The sequence below is a fragment of the Lissotriton helveticus genome, chromosome 5_1 (assembly GCF_964261635.1).
Source record: "Lissotriton helveticus chromosome 5_1, aLisHel1.1, whole genome shotgun sequence".
In the NCBI taxonomy this organism is placed as follows: domain Eukaryota; kingdom Metazoa; phylum Chordata; class Amphibia; order Caudata; family Salamandridae; genus Lissotriton; species Lissotriton helveticus.
This window is the reverse complement of record NC_136065.1, coordinates 1,937,352,836-1,937,377,179: the sequence shown is the minus strand read 5'-3', so window position 1 is coordinate 1,937,377,179 and position 24,344 is coordinate 1,937,352,836. Positions and strand designations below refer to the sequence as shown.

The window sequence follows — 24,344 nt, the reverse complement described above, 5'->3', positions numbered from 1 at the left end:
AGTGGGGCGCCCGGATACCTCTTCAGGAATGAGTCGTTGCTCTATATCAAGACCCTTTAACAGTAACGTAACGTAGCACTGGGCAGTGTCACACATGCAATTTCTAGAAGTTGTAGAGAATGTCTGAAAATAAACTAAGGAATACAAAGGAAAGAACATATGCAAACAGCAAAATAGCAAGCGAGGAAGAACAAAGATGAGAAAGGCTGAATGAAGAGAGCAGTCATGGGAAAAGAAAGGAAAATGACGATGGACAAAAATAATGGTAACGGGGTGAGAGGGAGGAAGGAGATATCGAGAAGAAAAAAGAACAGGAAGGATGGTGAAGTAGTTGGGTGAAGAAGAATATGAGAAGGTAGGTTATATCAAAAATTATGAACAGATGAAAGGGGAAAAACAAACGGGGAATGTAGCAAGGAGAGGAAAAAAAGAGGGAACAAATAGAAATGTGAGTGTAAACAAATAACAAGCAAAAGATGGTAAGTGGGCAGAAATAAGGATGTTGGAGAGGACAGGCGGAAGGACATGAGAGAAGTGACTACAAAATATAGATATGAAGGAGAAAGCGAGGCATGAGTTAAAGAAGACAACGATTTAAGAGAGGTTGGGGAGGCTGTAGATCGAGATAGGAGAAGGGGGGAAAGGAGAAGAAAAGGTAAAATTGATAAAATGATGCGAAAACTGCATTGCGGGGGTGCGAGATATAGTTACCTTAGGGCGTAAGTTATAGTTACTTGAAATAAAAATTAACAGCAGAATTTCTATGTTTTATACATGTAAATTGAGAACCTAAGTATAACATCCCCATACCCTTTGTTTTTTGTGTACATTTTTAAGGTTTTTTTTAAATGCTAATTCTGAACTAAAACGTCCCTGTAACCTTTGTTTTTTTTCAGTGAATATACACGTACACTTTTACTAATTTGGACGTTCTTTCACAATATTGTGGTAGTTGGTATTTTTGCAGAACAATATTTTGTTGTTGGTATTTTGACCGAGCTTCTAGTAGGCGCTGTTTAATCAGAGATATGTTTTATGTGAGGGATGGGTTGCAGGTAATTAGGGCTAACTGAATAGATCCGATTTCAAAGGTGTGTTCTGTGTAAGATTGGCATTCAATGGATTGGCGTTGTATGAATGGTAGTAGTTGGTAGAAACCAGTGGGAAAAGAGGGGTGATACAACGAACAAGGTTGCATAAAACTGTAGCTGTTCACCAGGGATCATGCTATATTTAGCTGAAAATAGCACCTCCCCACAGCAAGACTTAACATATTTACTTGGAACAGGAGGGTGTCAAGGGCAAGGCGAGCCGCCTTTCCACTTTCGTCGGCAAATAAACCTCTGAGGGCTGCATTGAGACATGCCACCCTGATTCTCTCTACTATTTGTACAGCTAAAAGGGTTGTTGCAGAAATCAGCTGCTAAAAATCACTTCTCTTTTTATAGGTGTTTTGGTCTTGGAGATGCCGCCTGTAAAAACTGCCACCTGGAGCCATATGACATCAAGATAGGAGAAGACCAACCGGAAAGCCCAGATTCATCTTCTCCATGGCTGACCATGACCTAGAAGAAAATGCACAGGAAGCTACTTGAGATGTGTGCTTTGTTTGCAAGCTGGAGGGCAGGATAATTGCCTGTGCGTGGGACCACAGTGCGAGGTGACCTAACCAAGTCCGTTCTCTGTTCAGCATATTGCCTGCAATGATTCTGACGGAGATAAGTCCCTGGAGAGAGATCTGTGCTCCTTGTGGGATCCTGGGAACTTACTGTTGCTGTGACGGTAGACTTGTGATCCCTCCAGCACGTGGGAATGCTGTAACGGATCATTTGCTTGTTTGTTTACAGTCACCTTGACTTGCTTCTCTGGGGCTCGACTAGGTGCTGATGCATACTGTAGTTTGCACTGTATATTCACTTTTTGGTGGTGGGGAATTGGTCATCCCCATGTTGTAGTTCCAGAAACAGTGGGAAGTTCTCCTAAATCGCAGTGTTCTGCAGTGAGTTGGTCGTTTCAACGCTTCCTCTGTTCTATCTCCACACCTGTCACCCACTTGTGCTGTCTGGACTTGACCCACCGCCCCCTTGAAGTACTTTTTATTGCAGTTGTAAAGTTTTAACCTGATATTGCTGCTCGACATAGTAGGTTATACATAAGATGGGAGAGCACTCTGCCTGGTGAACAGTAATGCTGTGAATCTAAGCTGTGCCAGCATGTTTTCCACAACCAATACGTGTTACTGGACATTACTGTATCCTGTCTGGTTCTGTTAAATGTGTGAGGTCTCCTGATAGATGCTGTTGCCGTTCACTTTAATTTATCAATAAAACAGACCCAACAAAGTAAAAAACATGCGCTTTGCGATTTCTTGTATCATAGGGAATTTGTGTACCACTCTCATTGCTGCAGAAAACTTTGGAAAAGCTTCTGAGTAGGCTAGTTTGGGGGCAGTAATTTCAGAGTTCCTAAAAAAAGGATACATTTGTCTAATTTCGCTTTAGCAGTATGCAATGCTTTGGGGGTCTGTCTGCCCGTTCTTTTGTTGTAGGCTCCTGCAAATGTCCGTTTGTTGATGTTTGAGTGTTGGCTGGCCGTAGACAACGTTTGTGTCGGTCCAGCTACACGGTTTATGACATCAGGCTTGCCACCTTCCTCAGTCAAAAATATAAACTATTTGTTTTGAGAATATGAAAGGGCCAATATCTGGTACTTGAATAGGAGTTTGTGTAAAGTCCTCCCTAGTAAGTCTGCCTCTGCATTAATAAATGCTGAGGAATAGTTTAGATTATATTTTAGAATGATTTCTTCTTGTATTTGCTGTTTAGATATTATATTGCAGTGAGTGAAAAATCTGCTTTTGACATTTATCCCAACTGTGTTTTTTTCCTCTGGCTTTTACATTTAAAAAATGCCATGTCTGTAAAATACAGGTCACAGGGCCATCACAAATGGTATCCTTTGGCTTTCCAACATTTTCTATAATGTTGAAACCACAGATTTGTATTTTGTATCCAATGTCGAAAGGGTGCTTATATAAACATTTCCCAGCAGATGTGAGCTTCTCCTTATGGTGCGGGAAGAGTAGGATGTTTGTGGAAATTCATAAAAGTAAGGATGTTCAACATATTTGGGTTAAGCACATGCTTGTTTTTATTGTAGTAAATGGGGAACAGAGCCCAACTGGATTCTTGCGTCGCTGTATGAGTTTATGTCCACAGGCATAAACTCCCTTTAATATGGAAGGAGGATTTGCTGAGCTCTGTACAATGAGCATGCACACTAGTTTTACCCCTGGTAAGTACTACCAAGTGGTAGTTAAACCTAATCTGGATTATAAACACTATTTACATTTTCAGTTTGTTTTTGTTACTTGTTTCAGCATTGTTGGAACTAAAACAACACTGTTCCTAGTTCAGATTTGAATGATAATCCTTTCCACAACATCACCATGAGCTGTATGGCCTGCCCTTTCTGCTGTTTAACTATGGACAGTGTGGCCCCTATCCAAAAGGTCGGGGCGCCAAATTCTGGTCAGAATCACCTGAAGGGCTGAGTTTGGTAAATAATTGCTCTTCCATCCCATCTGTGTTTGCTGTTGTACCTAGTGTGATGGCTGTTTCACTTGAAGAGTTTACGTTTGCAGTGAGCATTGCATGACTTCAATACTGACTGCAAACATAGCAAGTAAACTTAGGACATATCAATACTAGCAGCGCAAAGGGCATTTCAACCTTGTGGCGGAACACATGTACTGTATAAGCGCCACCCAAGGGACAGCATCCCCCAAATGCAGAGCATGGCATCCAACACAATGAAGTAGTCCAAATTTGATCAAAGGTAAAAAACAGATTGATCAATTCTCCGAAGTGGAATTTATTCAATCGTCAAAAATTCAGCATGATAAGTCTTTTGTTTACATGTTGTTGACAAAAAAGTAAATCTTTAGATGAGGCAATTGGTTGCTCCCAAATTATTAGTCATCCCAATGCATTTCAGGCTGAAAGGGGCCCTTCATCAAGGGAATGTTAAAACCGGTGTTTTCGGCAGGTTGGAACAGTTCATGCAGCAGCGTCTGATGCAACCATTTGCCTCATCTTAGGATTTCCTTTTTTGTTGACAACATGTAACAAAAGACTTATGCTGAATTTATGACAATAGCTCAATTCCGAGAAGTGGAATTTAATCAATCTGTTTTTATCAAATTTAGATTACTCCATTCTGTTGGACGCAACGCTGTGCATTTGGGGGACGACACCCCTGTGGTGGCTCGTATCCAGAATATCTTCACTGATGCCCGTGGATCAGAGAGCGATACCCAATCTGCATGCTTCACCCTATCGAAGCTTCAAAGGAATATTTGAATTTCGTTTCCATACCTTGGTGTGCATGAACCACCACCTTGGAACACATGTACTGACATCCTTAACAAGCATTATAAGTGCCAATTAGTCTGGCTTTAAAGGAATGGTGTACGGTAATGTGAAGCATTACAAATAAATAGCATGCGAATAGATATGAATTTCAGTAGACGTAAAGAGAATTATTGGTGTAGGTTAAAAGGTCCGGTGATAGTTGCAATCAAGCCAGACCTAAACATCCATGTAGGTTAATGACTGCTCTAATCCCAAATGTGCTGCCGCCAGAGAAAAACTACATAATATCTAGTTATCTACAACACGTTAATGGCATTCCAGTGTCATGTGTGTGTCTCTGAAAGTTCAAGCTTAGGCGGCTGAATAAATAAATAAAATGATCAGAGCTGCAGAGAGTAATCACTTCTAAAGTGGAAGTAGATAACTTCTGCCCAATCAAAACATGTACCCCTAGACACGCATGGAACAGGTTGCACTCACCTAGAGCTCTGGTGGCAGGCCCTACGTAGTCCTTTATCCTGAGGTCTCAACACCATAACTAGGGGAGAACACTTGCTGTGGGAGGGCCCCAGTCCCTAGAGGCAGACCTGATGCGGCATGGCGCCTGGCGATGCGGTGACCATAAACTCGGCAACGGCCGATGCAGGCCAAAATGGCAGCAGACGCTGCGGCCTGCCAGGAAGACTGTGTAACTCAACAAAGTGGGCGGTGGGGCCTGAAAATACAAGGGCTGAATCCCTCGAGTTAGGGGATTGACGTGGGGGCCCCAGAGAGAGTGCTCCTGAGGAGTGGTTGGTGACACACAAAGCCTCCATAAGCGGTTGTGATCGGGCCAGCAGCATAGACGACTAGTGGTTTGACTAGGCTGCCGAGAGAGAACATACTGCGTCCCTCCAGTGCATAGGAGGGAAACTTGACTGCCACATCACACCCTGAAGTGGGAGGGGGAGCGAAGCGGCGTGTGCACTGCCCTAGGGGAGACTGATGCAGACTGCAGCTTACCCAAAGGCTGAGGTGAGCCGGCGGTGCTCTTTTCTGCGGGGATCTGTGACTGTCTGCTTGGTGTTTGACCTGCTCTGTCGCTCAGGTCTGCAGGGGGCTAAGTGGGTGGCTCCTCCGGCCGAGTTGTTGGGGGGGATGGGGGGGGGGGGGGGGGCAGGGTGTGGATTTCCAGGGGGCGGGGGTAACCTCATATAAGGTGGCCTATACGGCATGGAAGAGACCGCAGTGGTGAAGGATTGGAAGGTAGGGACGCTGATAATCCCTAGTGGACACTGGAGACAGCCCGCCTTGTCATGGTGTAGTTGAAGTCACAGAGAAGAACCATCACTCACTCGCACCCACCCCACCCACACGCACCCCACCCACACTACCCTTTTCCTCCATCCCTGATTGGAGGCCGATGGCCGCGCTCAGGCAGTGGAGGATCAGGGGTTGGCGGCCTACACCGCAGCAATCTTGGAGGCTACATGTAACACAACATCAGTGTTGGAAACCCAAAGCAAAATTGATGAGGTGGCCCTTCACCTGGGACTCCTTAGTAGCAGACACCAAAACGCTGGTGGAGTAAGTGGCAGAAATGGAATCCTAGCTAGTCCAACTACAACTTGCAAATTCAGACACTGATGACAAACTGAGCTATGTGCAGAAATCTATCGACCACCTACTAGATCGCATGGAGGATGCCAAAGGAAGGTCTCTTCACTATAATGTACAACTAGTGCGGCTCGCAGAACGTGTGGAGGTTCTCAGTATTGAGCTGTTTCTGAAAAACTGGTTACTACTGATGGTGCTGGGGGACAAAGCATCTACCCTATTTACTGTTGAAAGGGCCTACCAAGTGATGGGCAAACCGGCTACACCATGGGCCGCACTGTACAGTGGTGGCGAGGCTTTTGGACTTCCGAGACCAGGTCAGTATCTTACAAGTAGCCTGTGCACACGCCCCATGCAAACTCGGCAGAGATACAGTGAGTATTTATCAGGACTATACCATCATGGGCTGGCAGAAGTCAAAGCGGAGGCCTCGCCAGCAACTGCATGCTGTCCTCTCAAAGGACCAGGCAAAGACGGAGAGAGCCAAGGTGGTTGCAGACATCCAGCACCACCACTCCCTGAACTCTGCTAACCAATGGCTTGACCTAACGAAGGATTCAGAGGATCACGTAAAAATCAGAAGACTCCAGCAGAGACCTAAAGGGAGAGACCTACCCCCCTGCCAGATCGTCACCCCGATAACAGCGCACACACCGGGCTGAAGGGCTGATAGCCTTTGATAGCCCCCTGCTACGATGGGTCAGGGTTCCTGCCACGGTGATGGGCTATTTATCTGATGTTTGTAATTACTCCTTTGGGTCATGCTCCCCTGCCTTGGCACTATGACTGGATACGCTGCTAATGGTTGCTAAAAAGATGCACAGGTGTATGTTTTTGGGGTGCCAGACCCTTCGGGCTTTGGAGTGGCTGGTGATTTTCAATCTGCAGCTCAAGGTGAGGTGGTGTTGGGATGTTTGCTTGAGGTGTGTTGTTCAGGAGCCACATTCAAATAGGCTGAGAGACTCAGCTCGGTGTTATTTCTGTAATGACGGGACATGCACCTAATCAGGTAACCCAGGGGTTAACCCTGAAAATACTCTCCTGGAATGTGAATAGCCTGGGCAGTAAACTCAAGAGGGGGATAGTGTGAAAATATCTATTCAGACAAGACCCTGCTATAATTCTTCTACACAAAACCCATCTGGTTGGTAACTGCGGCGGGTTTATGAACTGAGGCGGGTACAAACTAGTGGCTCACACAGGGTTCTCTAGGGGCTACTGGGCAGTGGGAATCCTGGCTTGTGCATCGCTCCTACTACAGTTCAACAGGTCCTGAGTGGATGACCTAGGACGCCACGCAGTGAGGGGGCGGTGCAACGGGGAAGAGCTGGTGTTTGCATTGTGTTATTTTCCCAGGAGTCTGCAATCAATGGATTGGGTTGAATAAACTTGAAAGCTGGATAGCGAGGCTTCCGGAGACCCTACTAGTCATCTGAGGAGATCTTGATCTGATGGAACAAGGGGGGTTGGACAGGGTGACAGCTACAGGGGAGAACCTCCTAACAGACCATCTCTCTCCGTTCCTGAAAGCATTGGGGTTGGCCGACTTGTGGCGGGAGGAACACCCAGGGGAACACCAGCCCTCCTTTGCAGCTAACATGATGCCATCCATGTCCAGATTGGACTACCTACTGGTGCTGTGTCATCAGCAGGGGCGCTTCACACATACAACATTTCTGCCGAAGGGCATCCCAGACTACTGTCCCATAATAACATATATACAAACAAACACCCCGGGAGTGAAGGGGGAATGGAGACTCAATCTGTGGGAGCAGACTCACTGGAACACCAAGAATCTAGTGACTGCTCTCATGATTACCTACTTTAAGGATAACCAGGGAACATCAGACTCGGAGGTAGTCCTTTGGGAGGCTTACAAGGCAGTCATGAGGGACCAACTTATTGTACATGTGTCTGGTGAAAAATAAAAGAGGAACAAGGACACCAGGGATAATAAATCCACATTGACACAATGGGAGGACGAATATGTGGCTTCTCTCTCCCAAGGACTGGCACACAAGATTGAGAAGCTAAGGGCAAACTTGAGAGCACACACCCAACAAGAGGTGAGGAATACGTTTTGGGTGGGCATAGCAGGGTGGACTGTATGAAACAGTCACAAAACAAGGTGGGGAAGCTCATGGTCCTGCTGTCTCGTAAATAGGAGAACCCAACAGGGATGCCCGATCATTCCCCCCCCCCCCCGAACCCCCTCCCCAGTTGGCAGGTGAGCCACATGGATATGATGAGAATGCACTTCTCCGGGGCCTGTGGTGGGAGGATGTATACCAAACTAGTTACCTTTCAACCCATAACTCCGGTCACATGGTCAGACAACCATTTGCTTGCTTTCCAACATAAAACAACACTAACCGACGCACCTAAAACCACCTTACATGCGTCCACCTATTGACTGTGGAACAAACTCAATTTGGAACACTTAGAAACACATCTAACATCCAGTATAGATCTAGAAACAATACATTCTGTTAAAAAAACTATGAGTGGCTACAGGAAGCTTTTGATATCCTGATACTACTAAAAACAACACAAAAGAAAACAAGCAGCTTGGAGAACTACATAGAGATAAAAGACCTAAAACAACAAATTAGATAGCTGCAATGTGCCGGGCTCAAAACAAATGCCAATCAAGACAAACTTCGCCTGCAGAAAATTAACAGATTATACAAGTCAGCTATCAAAAAAGCTAAGAAAAGATACTATTCAAACAGAATTCAAAATGCTAAATGTGCAAATAAAGAATTCTATAAAATACTCAATGAATTTTGTAAATCAAATTGCGTAGAAGGAGCTCATCCCGTTACTCAAGATATCACAGACAAACTGGCAAATTATAACACGGCCAAAGCAGACATGTTGGACTCATAACAAAGACAAAGCAGCAGCACTGACCCTTCTACAAAACAAGAATACTCTAACCCAGCCTCTCCGTTCCTTCCAACACATTTCACACAATGAATTTATGGACCTGGTCAAAGCAAGCAGACCTGCTGGCAGCCCTTCTGACCTGTGTCCACTACAAACCTTCAAGACAATTCTTCTAACAACCTCTGCTGCCACTCTAGTATGAGGAATCATCAACAACTTCTTAACTACTGGAATTTTTCCAGCAGAAATTAAAAAGTCATACATATGCCCATTATCGAAGAAAACAAACTTGGACCCACTGAACCCTGACAACTACAGACCAATTACAAATTGACCTTTCCTCTGCAAACTGAATGGAAAGAGCAGCGCTAGCCCAGATGTCACAATCCATTGAAGAGAATGCCATACTTTCAGACTTCCAAACAGGATTCGATCCAGGAAGAGGCACAGATTTTGCCCCCCTTGCCATCGGGGATGAACTGAGGAACACATCTGACCGCAACAGGGTTGCTGCGCTACTTCTCTTGGACCTCTCTCCTGCCTTTGACATGGTTGACCATGACATTCAATAGAAAGACTCTACGAAGCCGCCATATAGGTGACTGCCCTAGACTGGATCGCATCCTGCATTCGCAACAGAACTAATGTCATCCATACCCCATCTTTCTCATCCAAGCCGTACTCCACAAAAGCAGTGGTCCCTCAAGGCTAATTCATCTCTCCCATGCTTTTCAGCATCAACATGAAGTCATCACCGGCACTTATCAATCAATTTCACCTCACGTGCTAGAACTATGCAGATGACATTCAAATACTCCTTCAACTGGAATGCCCCAAAGACATTGAAAACTCACCAATTTTCAGTTGTCTCAGAGCCATGAATCAATGGATGACATGGAGCCATCTGAAATTCAATGCTTCCTAAACAGAAATACTGATGTGTGGTGATTGGAAACATTATGACCAGCTCGCCGCCTGGCCTGATTATCTGGGAACACTGCCTAAAGTATTGAAAGAAGTAAGACCTTTGAATGACCATGGACTCCAAGCTATCGATGAATGCCAAAGTGGACAAACTAGCAAGACCAAGCTTTGTTACTATAAAAACTCTGAAATAAATCTTCCCCCATTTGGGATTTCCACACAAGGTCCAAGCTACCATCTCCCTTGTTCTGTCCAAACTCGATTACGCCAATAGCCTCTACCACGGATCTCCTTTAACAACCATGAAAAGACTACAACGGATTCAGAACTCTTCTGTCAGAATACTCTTACATATAAAACCACAAGACCACATCTCCCCTGCCTTGAAAGCCCTGCATTGTATACTGGTTTTCAGAAGATCCACGTTCAAACTGCTTTGTATCACCCACAAAGCAATACATGGAACGGGACCACTCTTCATCAGGAATACAATCATTAAACATATTCAACAAAGGAATCTCCACTCTAGAGTGGCACCTCACCTCAAAATCACAAGATACAAGTAAAAAACATGGGTGGCACATCCTTCTCTATTCAAGCAGCCAAACTATGGAACTCTTTACCCCCGCACCTCCCCAACGTAAGATCCACGGATAACTGCCTTACGTTCGGAAAACTACTCAACAATTGGCTCTTCCCCACATAAGCACCATACGCAAACAGAAATATACAGCATATCTCTCTGTACATAAGCATTTATTTGTACCTATATATGTGTATTGCTTTGTATAAACGTGTAGAATAATATTTGTTTTAAATATAGATATTCATTAGTTCTGCGAATTTTTTTTTACATATAACTGATAGTTACATTATTCTATGGTAACATGTATATAAGTGGCTGCATAAATAAGTGAGTCTTTTATCATAACTATTAATCTACAATTGCTTCACTATTGAATTACAAAAAAAAAATATATATATATAACAAATAAATAAAATTAATATTAAGTACAACACTTGAAATCCAGAGTTTTTTAAAATGCATCTTTAATCTGCATATACTTACTTTCTTTATGCATCTGTATACCTTCCATGTACTATTGGGTCTATATATTTATTACTTTTCTTCGAATTCAGCATATCCAATGCACACTACCCTATTTCTCACCCTATACCTCTCTCAATATATCCTCTACCTCATTTCCGACTCCTCTCAAACCTCTTTCTACTAGTCTTTCCAACGCACTACCCTATGTTTCACCCTATACCTCTATCAATATATCCATTACCTCCAATCTCTTTCTTCCAAAACCCCATACCACTACAATGAGCCCCAAAATAACCCTTTCTAAACTATTCCCTACTCTACCCCTCTCCTTGTATCATCTCGTACCTCTTTTACTTTTTCAATCCCCCAAAACAAGCCTTTCTAAACCCTTCCCTCCGACTCTTCCCCCTCCCCACCCCTTTTACTCATCCCAAGCCTCCTCCTACTGCTATGACCTCCAAAACAACAAAAACAAAAAAGTCTAAATCCTTCCCTCTTCTATCCCTCCACTATACTTTTCAATCCAAACTAACATGTCCACCTCTCAAATTCATTTCATATTTCACATACTAATTCACCACTAATCCTTTATGGGTTCCGGAGTAGCATGCTACTCGCCGAAAAAGCTCTTCAACACCTCATATGGGGTAGCAAGCATTATATAAATGCAAACCTTTTCCCTCCACTATCCTTCTGAATCCACATAACTAACATATCCACCACTCAAATTACTTTCATATTTCACTATACTAATTCAAAACTAATCCTTGAAGTTCCAGAGTAGCGTGATACTCACCGAAAAACCGCTTCAACACCCCATCCCTCCACTATCCTTCTCAATCCAAATAACTGACTAACACATTTACCACTCAAATTACTTTCATATTTCATTATACTAATTCAAACACGAAGAGATGATGGACGGAGCGTTGAAACTTTTCAGACACTCACCCCCAGTCACAGATCTGGGTTGAATCCATCATCATTCTTTAGCTCACTTCGCCACCTCAGTTCAGACCCAGCTATATGCAAATCAGTCTTGACCCTGTGCCTCATGGGAACAGTTTAGCCCGAACTTCCAAGCCAAGTCTTCCCTGAACAGGAAGAATTAATTTATCTTTTTAGAATGTTTCTATCTTTTCTATTTTTGTTTCTACCTTTATTTTTTATTTTATTTATAGTAATCTCTCTTTATTGCCTTAATATATTTCAATATCATTCTTTTTTCCTATTTATGATTTTTTTATTTTTTATATTTACATCTTGTCAAAATTCTAAATTAATGTGCAAATAAATTAAATATCCCTACAACCAAAAATTGCATGTAAAAAGATAATCTCATGTGCCTCAGTTTTAAGCCCATTAATCTGTAGTCCTTTCATTATCCCTCCTTCGTGTGGCTTTAGATTTCAGATTTATGTAATGCCAGCAAATGGAGTTCTTACGCCTTTGCTTGAACCTTGTCGAGAATAGTCTCCACTATAGTATAAACAATACATCCTCTTTATTCAACAGTTCAGCATGATCGTTGTTAGTGATAAGGTGCAAGTGCAAATACCTCAGCCCGTCTTTATAAAGTGCTAAAGCTCTGGTTGCCATCTAATGTTTGCCAAGGCATTGGCCAATCGCCTCTGTGCCCATATTACATCGTTAGTACATCCCGACATGGACAGAGCCTTTGACTTCTTAAGCTGGGTATATTTATTCGCACTTCTCAGTAGATTAAACTTTGGGCCACGATTCCTGTCCTACCTGACCCTTCTCTATACTGAACTGACGGCGTCAGTATGAGTGGCGGGCGCTGTCTCCCCCTCGTTCTCGATTGGTCGGGGCACTAGGCAGGGTTGCCCGCTGTCCCCTTATTTGTTTGCGCTGGCTATGGAGCCTCTGACGTCCTGGGTGCGCATCGATGCCCAGGTTATGGGACTGGAATGGACAATGGGCCTCTCGGATTGCATTGCCTTATATGTGGATGATGTACTCTTTTTTTCTTACTAATATCGATAGGACGGGACCGCGCCTACTACGCATTATGCAAATATTCGGGGAGACGTCTGGTCTGTTTATGAACCCTCATAAGTCTACACTGTGGGTCTTGGGGGAAGGGGCGGGCCCAGGCCCCTGGGCCTCCTCCGTCCAGGTAGCCACTGGGGGGTTGAAGTATCTGGGGAGTGTTTTATCTGACTCTCCGGTCGTCTCTTGGGAACAAAATCTGGCCCCTATATGGGAACGGGTGCGTGAAGATCTTAAAACTTGGTTCCCATTTGCCGCTTTCAATATATGGTCGATCAGCCATCTTTAAAATGGTGTCCCTTCCCCGCCTGCTGTATCAGCTACAAAACCATCCCTACCCGATTTCCTCCAGCTGGTTCAGATGGGTCAATACAGCCTTCAGTCAGTTTCTAGGGGCTGGCGGTATGGCAAGGGTAGCTCTACGGACTTGCTTCGAGTCCACGTATTGCGGGGGACTGGCAACCTCTGATGTCCTATTCTATTACCTAGCCTCTCATCTCCTAGTCCTAAATGAGTGGTGGTATGGCGATAGTGCTGATCAAGCCTATGCGGTCGAGAGATGTTGTATGGGAGATAACACTCTGCACACTATATTGTACTCCGCGCCACTGCGTAACTCCCTATATTTATTTATTTATTTATTTTTTGCATTTGTAATGCGCACAGATACCCACAAAGGGTTTCCCGGCGCAAGGGCTGAGAGGCCGAAACACAGAGAGCAGCAACAGTCAAAGACCACAATTATTTATTAAAAAGCCAAGTTTTAACGTTTTTCTTAAAGCTGGTGAGGTTTTCCTCCTTACGTAGGGCTAAAGGGAGGGAGTTCCAAAGAACTGGTCCCAGATGGGAGAAGGATTTTCCCCCCACTCGGGCCAGTTTAAATCTGGGAACCACAAAATTTGCTCCATTTATAGAACGGAGAATACGTACAGGAACGTGGGGCCTAACCAATTTTTGCAGATACTTTGGCGCGGTCCCTGCCCTGATCTTGAACATGTATGTCAAGGCTTTGAACCGGACCCGATTCTCAACCCTCAGCCAATGCAGGTCCCTAAGGTGCTTTGAGATCCTTGCTGTCCTAGGGATCTTACACAGCAACCTGGCTGCGGAGTTTTGGACCAGCTGCAGCCGCCTGATCATGGCTAGATTGGAACCCAGGTATAAGATGTTACCGTAGTCAAGCCTGGATGTAATTAGTGCATTGACTACGGTCTTCTGGGTATCCACAGGCAGCATCCAGATGATCTTCCGCAGCCATTTGAGGATCGTGAAGCAAGTACCAGCCACTTTATTGACCTGCTGTTTCACCTACCATCGGCTACGAAGCTGATATTTCAAATATGGCGAAAGGCATTTAGACGGACAGGGTGGTGGAATAGATTGACTCGGGAGACTCCCCTCCGGTCGAATGGGCGACTTCCGCAGGAGGCGATGTTATCCGGTTTTCGGAGCTGGGACCGCATTGGCATCTCCACTCTTGGGTACGTCATGTGGAGACCAGTTCTAAAGTCCTTTCAGGAGTTGCAGAAGGACTTCCACATGCTTAAAACTCAATTTTTCCGATATTTGCAACTGCGACATGCCATCACTCCTTACATTGCCCTCAGTGCTGGGGTCCCTGGCTGATTTTAGTCCTATAGAGGCCAAGGTATTCATGGGAGACCTCCACGACCACAAGATTTCCAAAATGTATCAGTCCCTGGTCATCCATAGTTCCCCCACATTATAGCGACTTCGGGAGGCTTGGGAGGGAGACACAGGCCCACTGGAGGAGGAGGACTGGGTGGAGGCCCTGGCCTCCCCGCGAGGGTCATCTATCGCTGTACGTTTTCACTTCATCCAATTTAAATATCTCCACCGAGTCTATTTCACCAGAGTCAGGCTCTGGAGGGCGGGACTGGTGGCCTCCCTGATGTGTCTTAGATGCCAACATGAGGAGGGTACCTTGCTCCACACAATCTGGCAATGTACTGCTTTGGCACGATTTTGGCGAGGAGTCTTGTCGTGCCTATCCGAAGTTCTCGGCTGGGACCTCCCAAAATTGGTCCTACTGCATGTCATGGAGGATGTAGGGGGTAACCTATACAAACGCCACTTGATGTTATTAGGGTTCACCTTGGCCAAGAGAGAGATTGCCAAAGCTTGGAAGGCTCCGAGGGCACCGTCGGTGTCTGTGTGAAAAAAAAGCATGGATTTCTGTATGGGGCTGGAAATTCCCATCTTTACGGCCAGGGGATGCCCCCTTAAACATTGCAAAATCAGGAAGCGGTGGGCACAATATCGCGGCCTGGAGTTGGAACCAGTTTCGGTGGTTGGGCCCGCGGACTTGGTGACCCTCCCCCTGTGATTGCCATGCACTGTCACTCCTTAGATACAGGTACAATGTGTCTGGATGAACAAGATTATTCATATTTGGTACTGTTGTGGGGTAGGCGTGAGTGCGATGAGGGTGGTTTCTGGGTTTGTATCTTTGATCTTCTTTTTGTTTGCTATAAAATTTCCACTGTATTGCTCTTTATTTGTCCTCTATTCTAGGTGAAATTGTCAATGTCAATTCACTGTCCATTCTTTTCATTTCATTTCAAAAAATCTTTATTTCGATCACAGATCATAAAAGACACATAGCATATATACAACTTAAAAGCTTATTAAACATGAAGTGATCCAATATTTAAGATGGTTAAAACGAGTGGTAAAATAAATCAGTATATTTCATTCAACTAGTTTTATTATTATTATTTTTTTTTTTATACCAGTCTTTTCATCGCTCGGGTTCGGGTGTACCACATGGAAGTCAGGAATTTCGATAAGGCGAAAACTCGAGTGGGAGAGAGGTCAGATTTTAAAACTCTGTAGGCTGGTTGGAAAGATCTGAAGCCCAAGTTCCTGAGTAGCGGGACTAACCAGTGTTTCCTACTTCTCTCGTAGCCTTTGCAGAAAAAGACAGCGTGCACGTCGTCCTCCTTCTGGTGAGCACATAATGGACAGGTTGCTACAGTGGAGCGAGATTGCCATGACGCTGTGAATGAAGCTAGTGGGAGGCATCCATATCTCCATTGTAAAAATAGTTTTCTCGTTATTACAGGTGAGATTGCGTCTAGGGTGCCTTCAAGGCAATAGGAGTCTTTCACTTTCAGGAACAAATGTGTCAAGGATCCTTCACGCGTAGCATTAATAGCCCTTGTGAGCATCAGTTCGTAATATGCTCTCACTAATACCTTTTTTGGAGTCTTTGTACAAGAGTTTGCAGGATCCGTCCATAGTTCCGGGTATCCTATCTCCTCTAGCATTCCCTTGACATAGGTCATCCAAGGGATCCTATAGGCGTTCCGTAGCTCCAAGTAAAGTCCACATTTGTAAAGCGCACAATCACCCGTAAGGGTCTCTAGGCGCTGGGCGCCGTCGGGAAGATTAAGCGAGCTATTGCCCAGAGTCACATGGTGCTGGGCTACCCTGCCGCCGGAGCCGGGGATCGAACCGCGGTCCCCAGATTCCAGCGTCAGTCGCCCTGGCCGCGGCGCCACACCTCTCCCCAAGAATTCCTGTAGTTCCTCTCTATAGTTTGTGAGATCAGGGTTACACCACAACCGCCTCCAGAAGGTTAGGGGTTTAAGTCCCAACTCCTCTGTCATTGGTCGGATTCCCAGATCTAGTCTGAGGGGGAATAGGGGGGTGCTCTGGGGAAGGGCGACAACCTGCCTCAGGAATTTATTTTCTGTAGACTGTAAGTTGTGTGATTGGGAGTGACCCCACAGTTCTGCCCCATATGTGACACCCGCCCGTGCTTGGATTTTGTAGATGTGCATAATTGGGGTTAGTGGGCGATAGAAAGATTTGTTCGCCAGACGCATTATGCCACCCGCCAACTGTGCCAGTTTGATGGACACTTTAGTCTGGTGACTCGTCCACGTTAGATGTTCGTTTAAGGTGATCCCCAAGTATTCAATGTTGCGCACGCGTTCTAGTTGGACAGGGCCTATCCTTGGTGGGACTCGATTTTGGGGGTTAGGGTTTAAGATCATAAATTTAGTTTTTTGTGGGTTTATTTCTAAACCGTGTTCAGAGCAAAATTCTAAGAAGCCGTCCAGGATACGTTGAATCCCCATAGGGGATTTAGACAGCAGCAGGGTGTCATCTGCAAACATGATTGCAGGCACCATTCTGTATGCATGAGTTGCTGGGTTACAGTGCTCTGCAATATATTGGTGATTTGACGAATAAAAGTTGTTTTAAAAAATAAAAAAGATTAATAATTTAATATCTCAGATGACTTTACACCAGATTTTCCAATACACTCTCTAATGGATGTGAAGAGATATTTGGGGCTAGTTCCCACAATTAAGTTGTCTACAGGAAAATTCATTAGTGATAAAAAATCCCATAAACATTAAAACAGTATACTGACATAGCTGGCAGTTTTCACGTTTCAATTGCAATTATCTGATATTCATTATTCCTTGCGTGTTGGTCTCATTCTAAATGGACATACATATTTTCATCAGAGTTCATGCCTCTAGGTGTCTGGCAGTCAAACATGAGTATGTATCGTGATTCTAGCTGTCTTTATTTGCCTTCCCGGTTTCCACCTTGTCTGCTTTTCGGGACAGAGTCTATTACAAAATACTTCAACTCATCAATGTTTCCCGCATGGACCTCATTTTGTTGGGCTACAGGGTATGACTTGTCTCTGTTTTTCACTGCCCTCAAGTGCTGCAGGATCTTAACATGCACCATGTGGATTGTACTTTCCACATAATACTTGGGGCAAGTGCACTGAAGAACATATACCACATGGTCGCTTTTACAATTAAAAAAGCATGGACTTTTCCAGAGTTTGTGAAATAAAGGTAATTGGATTTCCTTCTTAATAATACCATGTTTGCACACTTTGCACTTAAAACATCTAGTAAAACCTGGATTTACCTTAAGCCAACTCTCTGTTTCTACTACTTCTGTGCTATTCTTTACCAATTGTTGCCTCATAGATTTAGCTTGTCTAAAAGAGATAAGGGGTTTCTGTGTGACCAAGGCACTTAACGAAGGATCCCCTTTTACCTGATACCAATGCCTATTCATGCAGTCTCTCATCCTTGCATGGGAGGCAGTGTACCCGGTAATCATCTTCACTTCCTGTGCTGTATCTCATAAGGAAGTCTTAACTCTTTTTTTCTCTAAAGAGGATGTCTTCTCTGGGTATTCCATCCACTTTCGCTAGTGCTTGGTTCAGTACTTGCTGACTGTAGCCTCTCTCTTTAAATCTTGCAGTTAAATCAGTTTGTGCTTGCTTTAGAAAGCTGGCCTGCAGTTCCTCTTCATGCGGAGATGCTCCGCAAAGAGGATACTCTGTTTCAGCTTTTGATTGTGAAAGCTACTTGAATGCAGAACAGAACTCCTTGGAGTGGGTTTTCTAAAAGTGCATGTGCGCAATTTACCTTCTTGGACAAATACTTCCAAATCTAAAAAGTGCACTTGTGCTTCACTGATGGTGCTTGACTCATTGTCATTTAAGGCTGCAATAAAGACCTTCGCCTGTTCAATTGTACATCTCCATACAACAAACAAGTCATCTATAAAATGACACCAGACTTTAATGTTATCGTGCCACTCTTCCTCAAATTCAGTCCTGAGCACCTGCTCCTCCTACCAGCCCATTTATTGATTCACATAACTGGGGGTGAAGCAGGTGCCCATTGATGTTCCCCTTAGCTGCCTATAGGTGTCATTACCAAAGAGGAAAAAGTTATTTTCTAGGCACTGTTCAGCCATTTTGATCAACATCTCCGATTGTTGGTTTACATTCAACTGTCTACTGCCCATAAAATGTCTAAGAGCCCTTAATCTGCCTGTGTGTGCAATACTCGTGTACTAAGAGGCTATGTCTAAAGTTATTAGGCGATTAGATTCTTCCCAACGAAATTCATGCAGGCGTCTTAAAAAATCCCTGGTGTCCTGGATATAGTACGGCAGGGTTTTGACATGATCCTTTGTATCGAGATGACGTTTCAAAAAGGCTCCCAATGGCTGAGATTATTGGCCTGCCTGGCGGAGATACCATATCTATGTGCACCTTAGGTATTGGATACATTACTGGTGTTACAGGATTGCTGACTTTTGGATATTGATATTCCCCTTCAGTAATAAACTCCATTCCTCTCCATCTCGATAACTCTTTTGATACTTAATCTTAACCTCCGTAAGGTTACTTCAAGTACCTCACTGGTAACATTCAGTGTCCCTCAGCTGTAGTTTTGCTTCTTCGTTGTATTTACTCAGGGGCCACATAGCGCATGCTGTCACATTAAGCAAGCACTATCCCTTCAGCCCCCTAGAGAAGCACACCGAGTTCTCAAAACAAATCAAACCTCCAACAGACCTGGGAAATCCCCGCAGCCATTGTTTTGATTTCGCTCGAGAACTCCTGCAAAGAATGTAAGAACAACCAGTCCTTATGACATTCTTGCTGACGTCTTATGTCCATCCTTACGTCAAACACGGCACCTTTCAGGTATAAATATAACGACGCTGCCCTAAGCTAGGACACGGTGGTGACGAGCTTGAAGCAGCGCTACTTGCCGGAGAGCCCAGCTGATGCAGAAAAGCCCACGGACGCTGACCCTCCCTTTTGACGCGCTGAGAGAGACGCTGCCTTTTCTCCTGCCGAGAAATCCAGCCTCCGGCGTTTCCAGCCGCCCTCGCGGGTAACTGGGATATCGAGTCCTGAGACAGAGATACCAATCCTCCAGCCTTCTAAATCCCAGGTACTGAACTGACTAACCCCTTACAGAGAATTATTGAGTCAGATTCTTGGCAAAACAAACTTAACTTAAACTGCTACTTACTTACTCCCTCCCAAGTATTAGGCTTAGGTCAAGTACACCGGGGTAGGCGTAATTAGAAGCACCAGTTGAGTACGATTAGTCAATGTATATATGTATGTATATCTTTTATCCATTTTAAGTATCATATGGCTAAGAAACCATATAAATGCTTTTACAGTATTATTTTATAATTCTGTTTTTACTGTATGCACTTTACTTAACTATAAGTATTGCAATAATAGCGATTCATTTCTCTTGTATGAGAAAAGAGACTGATCAATAAATAACATCTTTTTATTGAACCACGCCCATCTCTTATTTCTCTACAAAACTGGTGAAACTAAGAATGCACGTACTGACTGAGTAAAATAGTTGTCTTTTGTTTTCACATGACTCTAGAGATATACTCTTGATTAGGGGAGAGCAAAGTTGTCATGTTCTATGGTTGTCAGAAACTAAATCCCTTCTTGTCTATCCAGGGAGGTTAAACTCCTCCTTGCCTATTCGAGAAAGTTTCTAGTGAACTCTGAGCTAGCTGGCACACATAACTTTAAGTCTAATATCGTCAGTAGAAGACCTAGTTAACCACAGTCCTACGTCTATACTATTGAAGATATTATTCCAATGCGCAGAGCCTATTGGGAAAATAGGAACTACACTACATGGCGCCCAACGGTTTGGATAGGCGATAAATCTAACGCAAGACATTAGAGTAACTCAGTCGTGCTTTTTCACACAGACCCTTTTTTCCATAAAACTCCAAAGACGTCTGGAATGGGTGAAAGGTTAAATCCGCCAAACTTAGTAGGGGGAGACTCCTATGTATGGTTTTTGGTTTATTCAACGTTGAAGGATACAGTGTTCCAAAATATTGTGCATCTAATCTTTGTTTCCTTGAAAACCTGATCTGCAACAAAAACCCTTCTTGACAGTAAAATGTCAGAAACTGAAGAAGATAGGGAGGCAGCTAGAATAGCAGCTCAACTCCTAGAGGAAGACACAAGTCTCCTACAGCAAGACCCGGGTGCAATACTCATCCCGGTCAGCATAAGAAAAACTATAACTTTAAAACTTATAGAAAATGGACTAACACCTAGAGGTGGTACAGTCATATTCGTAATTGAGGCACATGAATATCGGCGGACAGAGGTATTCTATTCATGGATACATTTTCCAGCAGCAAACGCTGTAACAAAGAAGTTCCATTATTACAAGATAGATGAACCTCCGGATGAGTACACCCCTTTCGAGGAGGTGGAAATACCACTCAAATACCAAGAGCACCTGCTCTGGTTTAAAGGCGCCCTAAAACATAATGATCACATCACCAGGCTCGGTCCACTAGGTAGACCAGGAGCGACGTGGCCGGTTCTAGCCAGATACACACCACATCCAGACATTGAAAAAATGTCAATAACAGAACTTTTAACACAGTTAAAACAACTGATTAAAATACACAGACAACTAGTCCAATATGTAATGCGGACTTCAACAGTCCAACCAGCTATTAAAATTCCACAGCTGACCCCTCATCAGGGGAACACAAATAAAATCACACCACAGAACATACAGTCCTGTCTAGGTAAAGTACCCATTAAACGGGAACAAATTCCATTCTGGTTAGCACAGAAAATCACTCAAATAGAGGCGGTATTTCCAGATACCACACCTGTGGAGAAACACAGAATTCTGACTATCTGTCTCCCAATGGGGATCGCACCACATGTGGAGGACTGTGACACTTGGGGTACAGTTTTTGCTTCCATTTACACAAAAACACATGGTGTTCCGTCCATGGCGGTAATACCAGAAGTGCTAAAACAGATTCAAAATGAATACGGTCCAGAACCTGCTTTAACTCTGGGTATGAAATTACTGAAAGACTTCAAGCAGGTCTCGGCAATATTACTAGCAAACATAAAAGGGGAAGCAGCAAATGTGGCGATCCGCCAAAGATTGAAGGAAACCTACATAGCAGACCAACCATTTGAACTTGCCAGAATCATAGAAAAATCCTATGAAGAACTAGGAAGAGATAGTTTGGGTGGGAAACCAGTGAAACCCCAACTAATTGAAAATCCTGAAAAAGTATTTATTAAAAATAATCTAAACACTTCAAAAAAGAACTGGGATGGAAATAAACAATCCACTCCCAAAGAAAAAAGATTCCAGTCCAGAGGAAGGTCTCCTCGGCGGAGAGAAAGATCTCCGGACCAAGGACACAAGTCTCCCCAGAGGGAGCCCTCTGAGAAAAAATACAACCTTAGAAATAGGGATAATCTGAAGAAACCTGATAGATATCAAGATATTGATACACGTCCCTCTCGATCTTTTCAGACTTCCTCGCAGAAATCGGAAAGAAGAGGACGGTCAGAACACAGGGAAGAGCTCGTCAAGTCCAAAGACAAAGAACCTGCTCATCATAGTAAAAAGTTACAATTTCCAAAGAAGAAGGTAGCCAGCATTAAAATAATCAAACATGCCGAGGATCCTGAGGACTCAGCTGAAAAACGGAGAGTGGGCTCAGACAATGCTAGACAGCGCAGCAGAAGTTAGCATAGCTCGCAAGATCCTGATGAATCATCTGGAGACAGTGGACACGAATGAATGCATTCAAGTGGAAACTGCAGATACCAGAGTTAGCAAACCTCATAAAATATATGAAATAACCTTACGTATAGAGGGAGATAAGACTAGGAAAATAAGGGGTCTATTTTGGGGTAATCTCTCCAAGGGCTATGACATCCTTCTAGCTGAAAAAGACTGGCCACCAGAGTTTGTCAGGGAGTGCCCTCATGGCGAAGAAATGATTATACCTGCCTTCTCAAATCATATTCCAATTCATAAAAAATATACACTTGCAAGAAAGTGGGCAGTAGCCCAGGCTCCTGCATTATATAAAAATCATGTGGGATGGGATGAGGACTCTCCTCCTCACAAAATCCAGTTAAAATCTCAACCAACTGCACAGAGGCAGTACCCAATTAAGCAAGAAGCTAAAAAACAGGTCAGGGAGATTTAGATCAACTTGAATACCAGGGGGTGATTGAAACATGCACCTCACAAATGAACAATCCTTTGTTTCCTGTCTCCAAACCAGATGATTCATATTGTCTAGTTTTGGACTACAGACACCTTAACTCATGCTGCAAAACGTTTGCAGTACAAAAATCACACAGTGCCGCACTAATGAATAGCATAGTGCGCAAAAAATACAAAACACCATTAGACATCTCTAATGGATTCTTTTGTCAAAATATAGCACCTGAAAGCAGATATTTGACCGCTTTCTCAATAAATGGCTCGCAGAAAATTTCTGTCGTTTGCCCCAAGGGTTCAAGAACAGCCCAGGATTATTCTCAGCAAGGGTAACAGAGTTACTACAAATGTATGATGATGAGGCATTATCTTATGTCGATGACATCTATCTAACAGATGATGATTTGGATACTCACTTGAAAAGAGTGAACACCATAATACTTGGGTTCGCAGCAGAGGGTTACAAATTCAACTTCAAGAAGTCAAGAATTGCCCATCTGACTGTCCTATTCTTAGGATATGAATTATCAAGTGAAGGCAAAAGCCTGGCTGACAATTTTCTAGAGAAATGTGCTGTAATCCAAGCACCTAGAACACTGAAAAACTTGCAATCAATTCTAGGTTTCCTGAATTTCGGAAGAACTTACATTATAAACTATGCAGAGAGGGTTAAACCTCTCTAATAAAACCAGATTTTAAAAGAATCAACTGGACTCAAAAACACACAGAAATTTTGAGATCTTTACAAACGGACATGTTAGTTAAAACAAAACTGCAAACACGCGATAACACACGCAACCTTGTGATTCGAGTCATCCCAGGAAGATGCGGATTCACATACCTAACCTCTAATGAGGGAGAAAAGGTACCAATAGCATACAAATCACACTTGTACACAGAAGCTGAAAAAACATTCAGCATTAAGGAAAACATTGTTCACGCGGTTCAAACAGCTGTAGCAAGAGAAAGATACCAAGCTGACGGCAGACAGATTACAGTCAGAACAGCAGAATCAGCCTTTGAGGCATTAACAACCCCATGTAATTTACCTACTATGGCACTGAATCCTAGATGGATACAATGGGAAGATTCTCTTGCTACAGACAGAGTGAAATACTATTTTGATCCAGAGTTGACAAAATAAAAAAATCTATAATATGAAAGAGAATATCCTCTGCCAATCGATATTCTGCCCGTACGACAGTACGCCTGTGTAATACATACAGACGGACATGCTCAGCCCTCAGTTTGGGGTGAACAAGCTTATAACGCCACATGCGAGATTACAAAAGGCGCGGAGGTAAATTAAGACCTCTGTTTTCAAAAACACACTCAGTGGAAAACAATTCAGAACAACAAACTGACATAATAGCGTTAAAAATGGCGCTAGATAATGCGGATCGCGAATTCCCGACACTAATAGTGAGCGATTCATATTACTGCGTAAAATCATACAATAACGACTTGCAGAAATGGGTTGAAAACGGGTACAAAGATGACACAGGTGCAACAATAAAGCAAAAATCGCTTTGGGAACAAATAGTTCTTTTAAAGAAAGAACTACCAAAGACTCACGTGATACACTCACTGAGTCATCAGCGAGATGGCGTTCACGTTGCAGGGAATTCATTGGCTGAGACA

General features: G+C 43.7%; 1 protein-coding gene across 4 annotated transcripts in view; it reads left to right on the top strand.

Moving 5' to 3' along the window:
* Positions 1-2,350, top strand: part of SNX11 (sorting nexin 11) — an 88,925-nt gene extending 86,575 nt beyond the window's left edge. For all 4 annotated transcript variants that reach the window (XM_078645561.1, XM_078645558.1, XM_078645559.1 and 1 more), the window contains exon 7: positions 1,449-2,350. In XM_078645561.1, coding sequence (XP_078501687.1) covers positions 1,449-1,569 — 121 coding nt within the window. In that variant the 3' untranslated portion in view covers positions 1,570-2,350. The remainder of the gene's footprint in view (positions 1-1,448) is intronic.
* Positions 2,351-24,344: the final 21,994 nt, after the last annotated feature.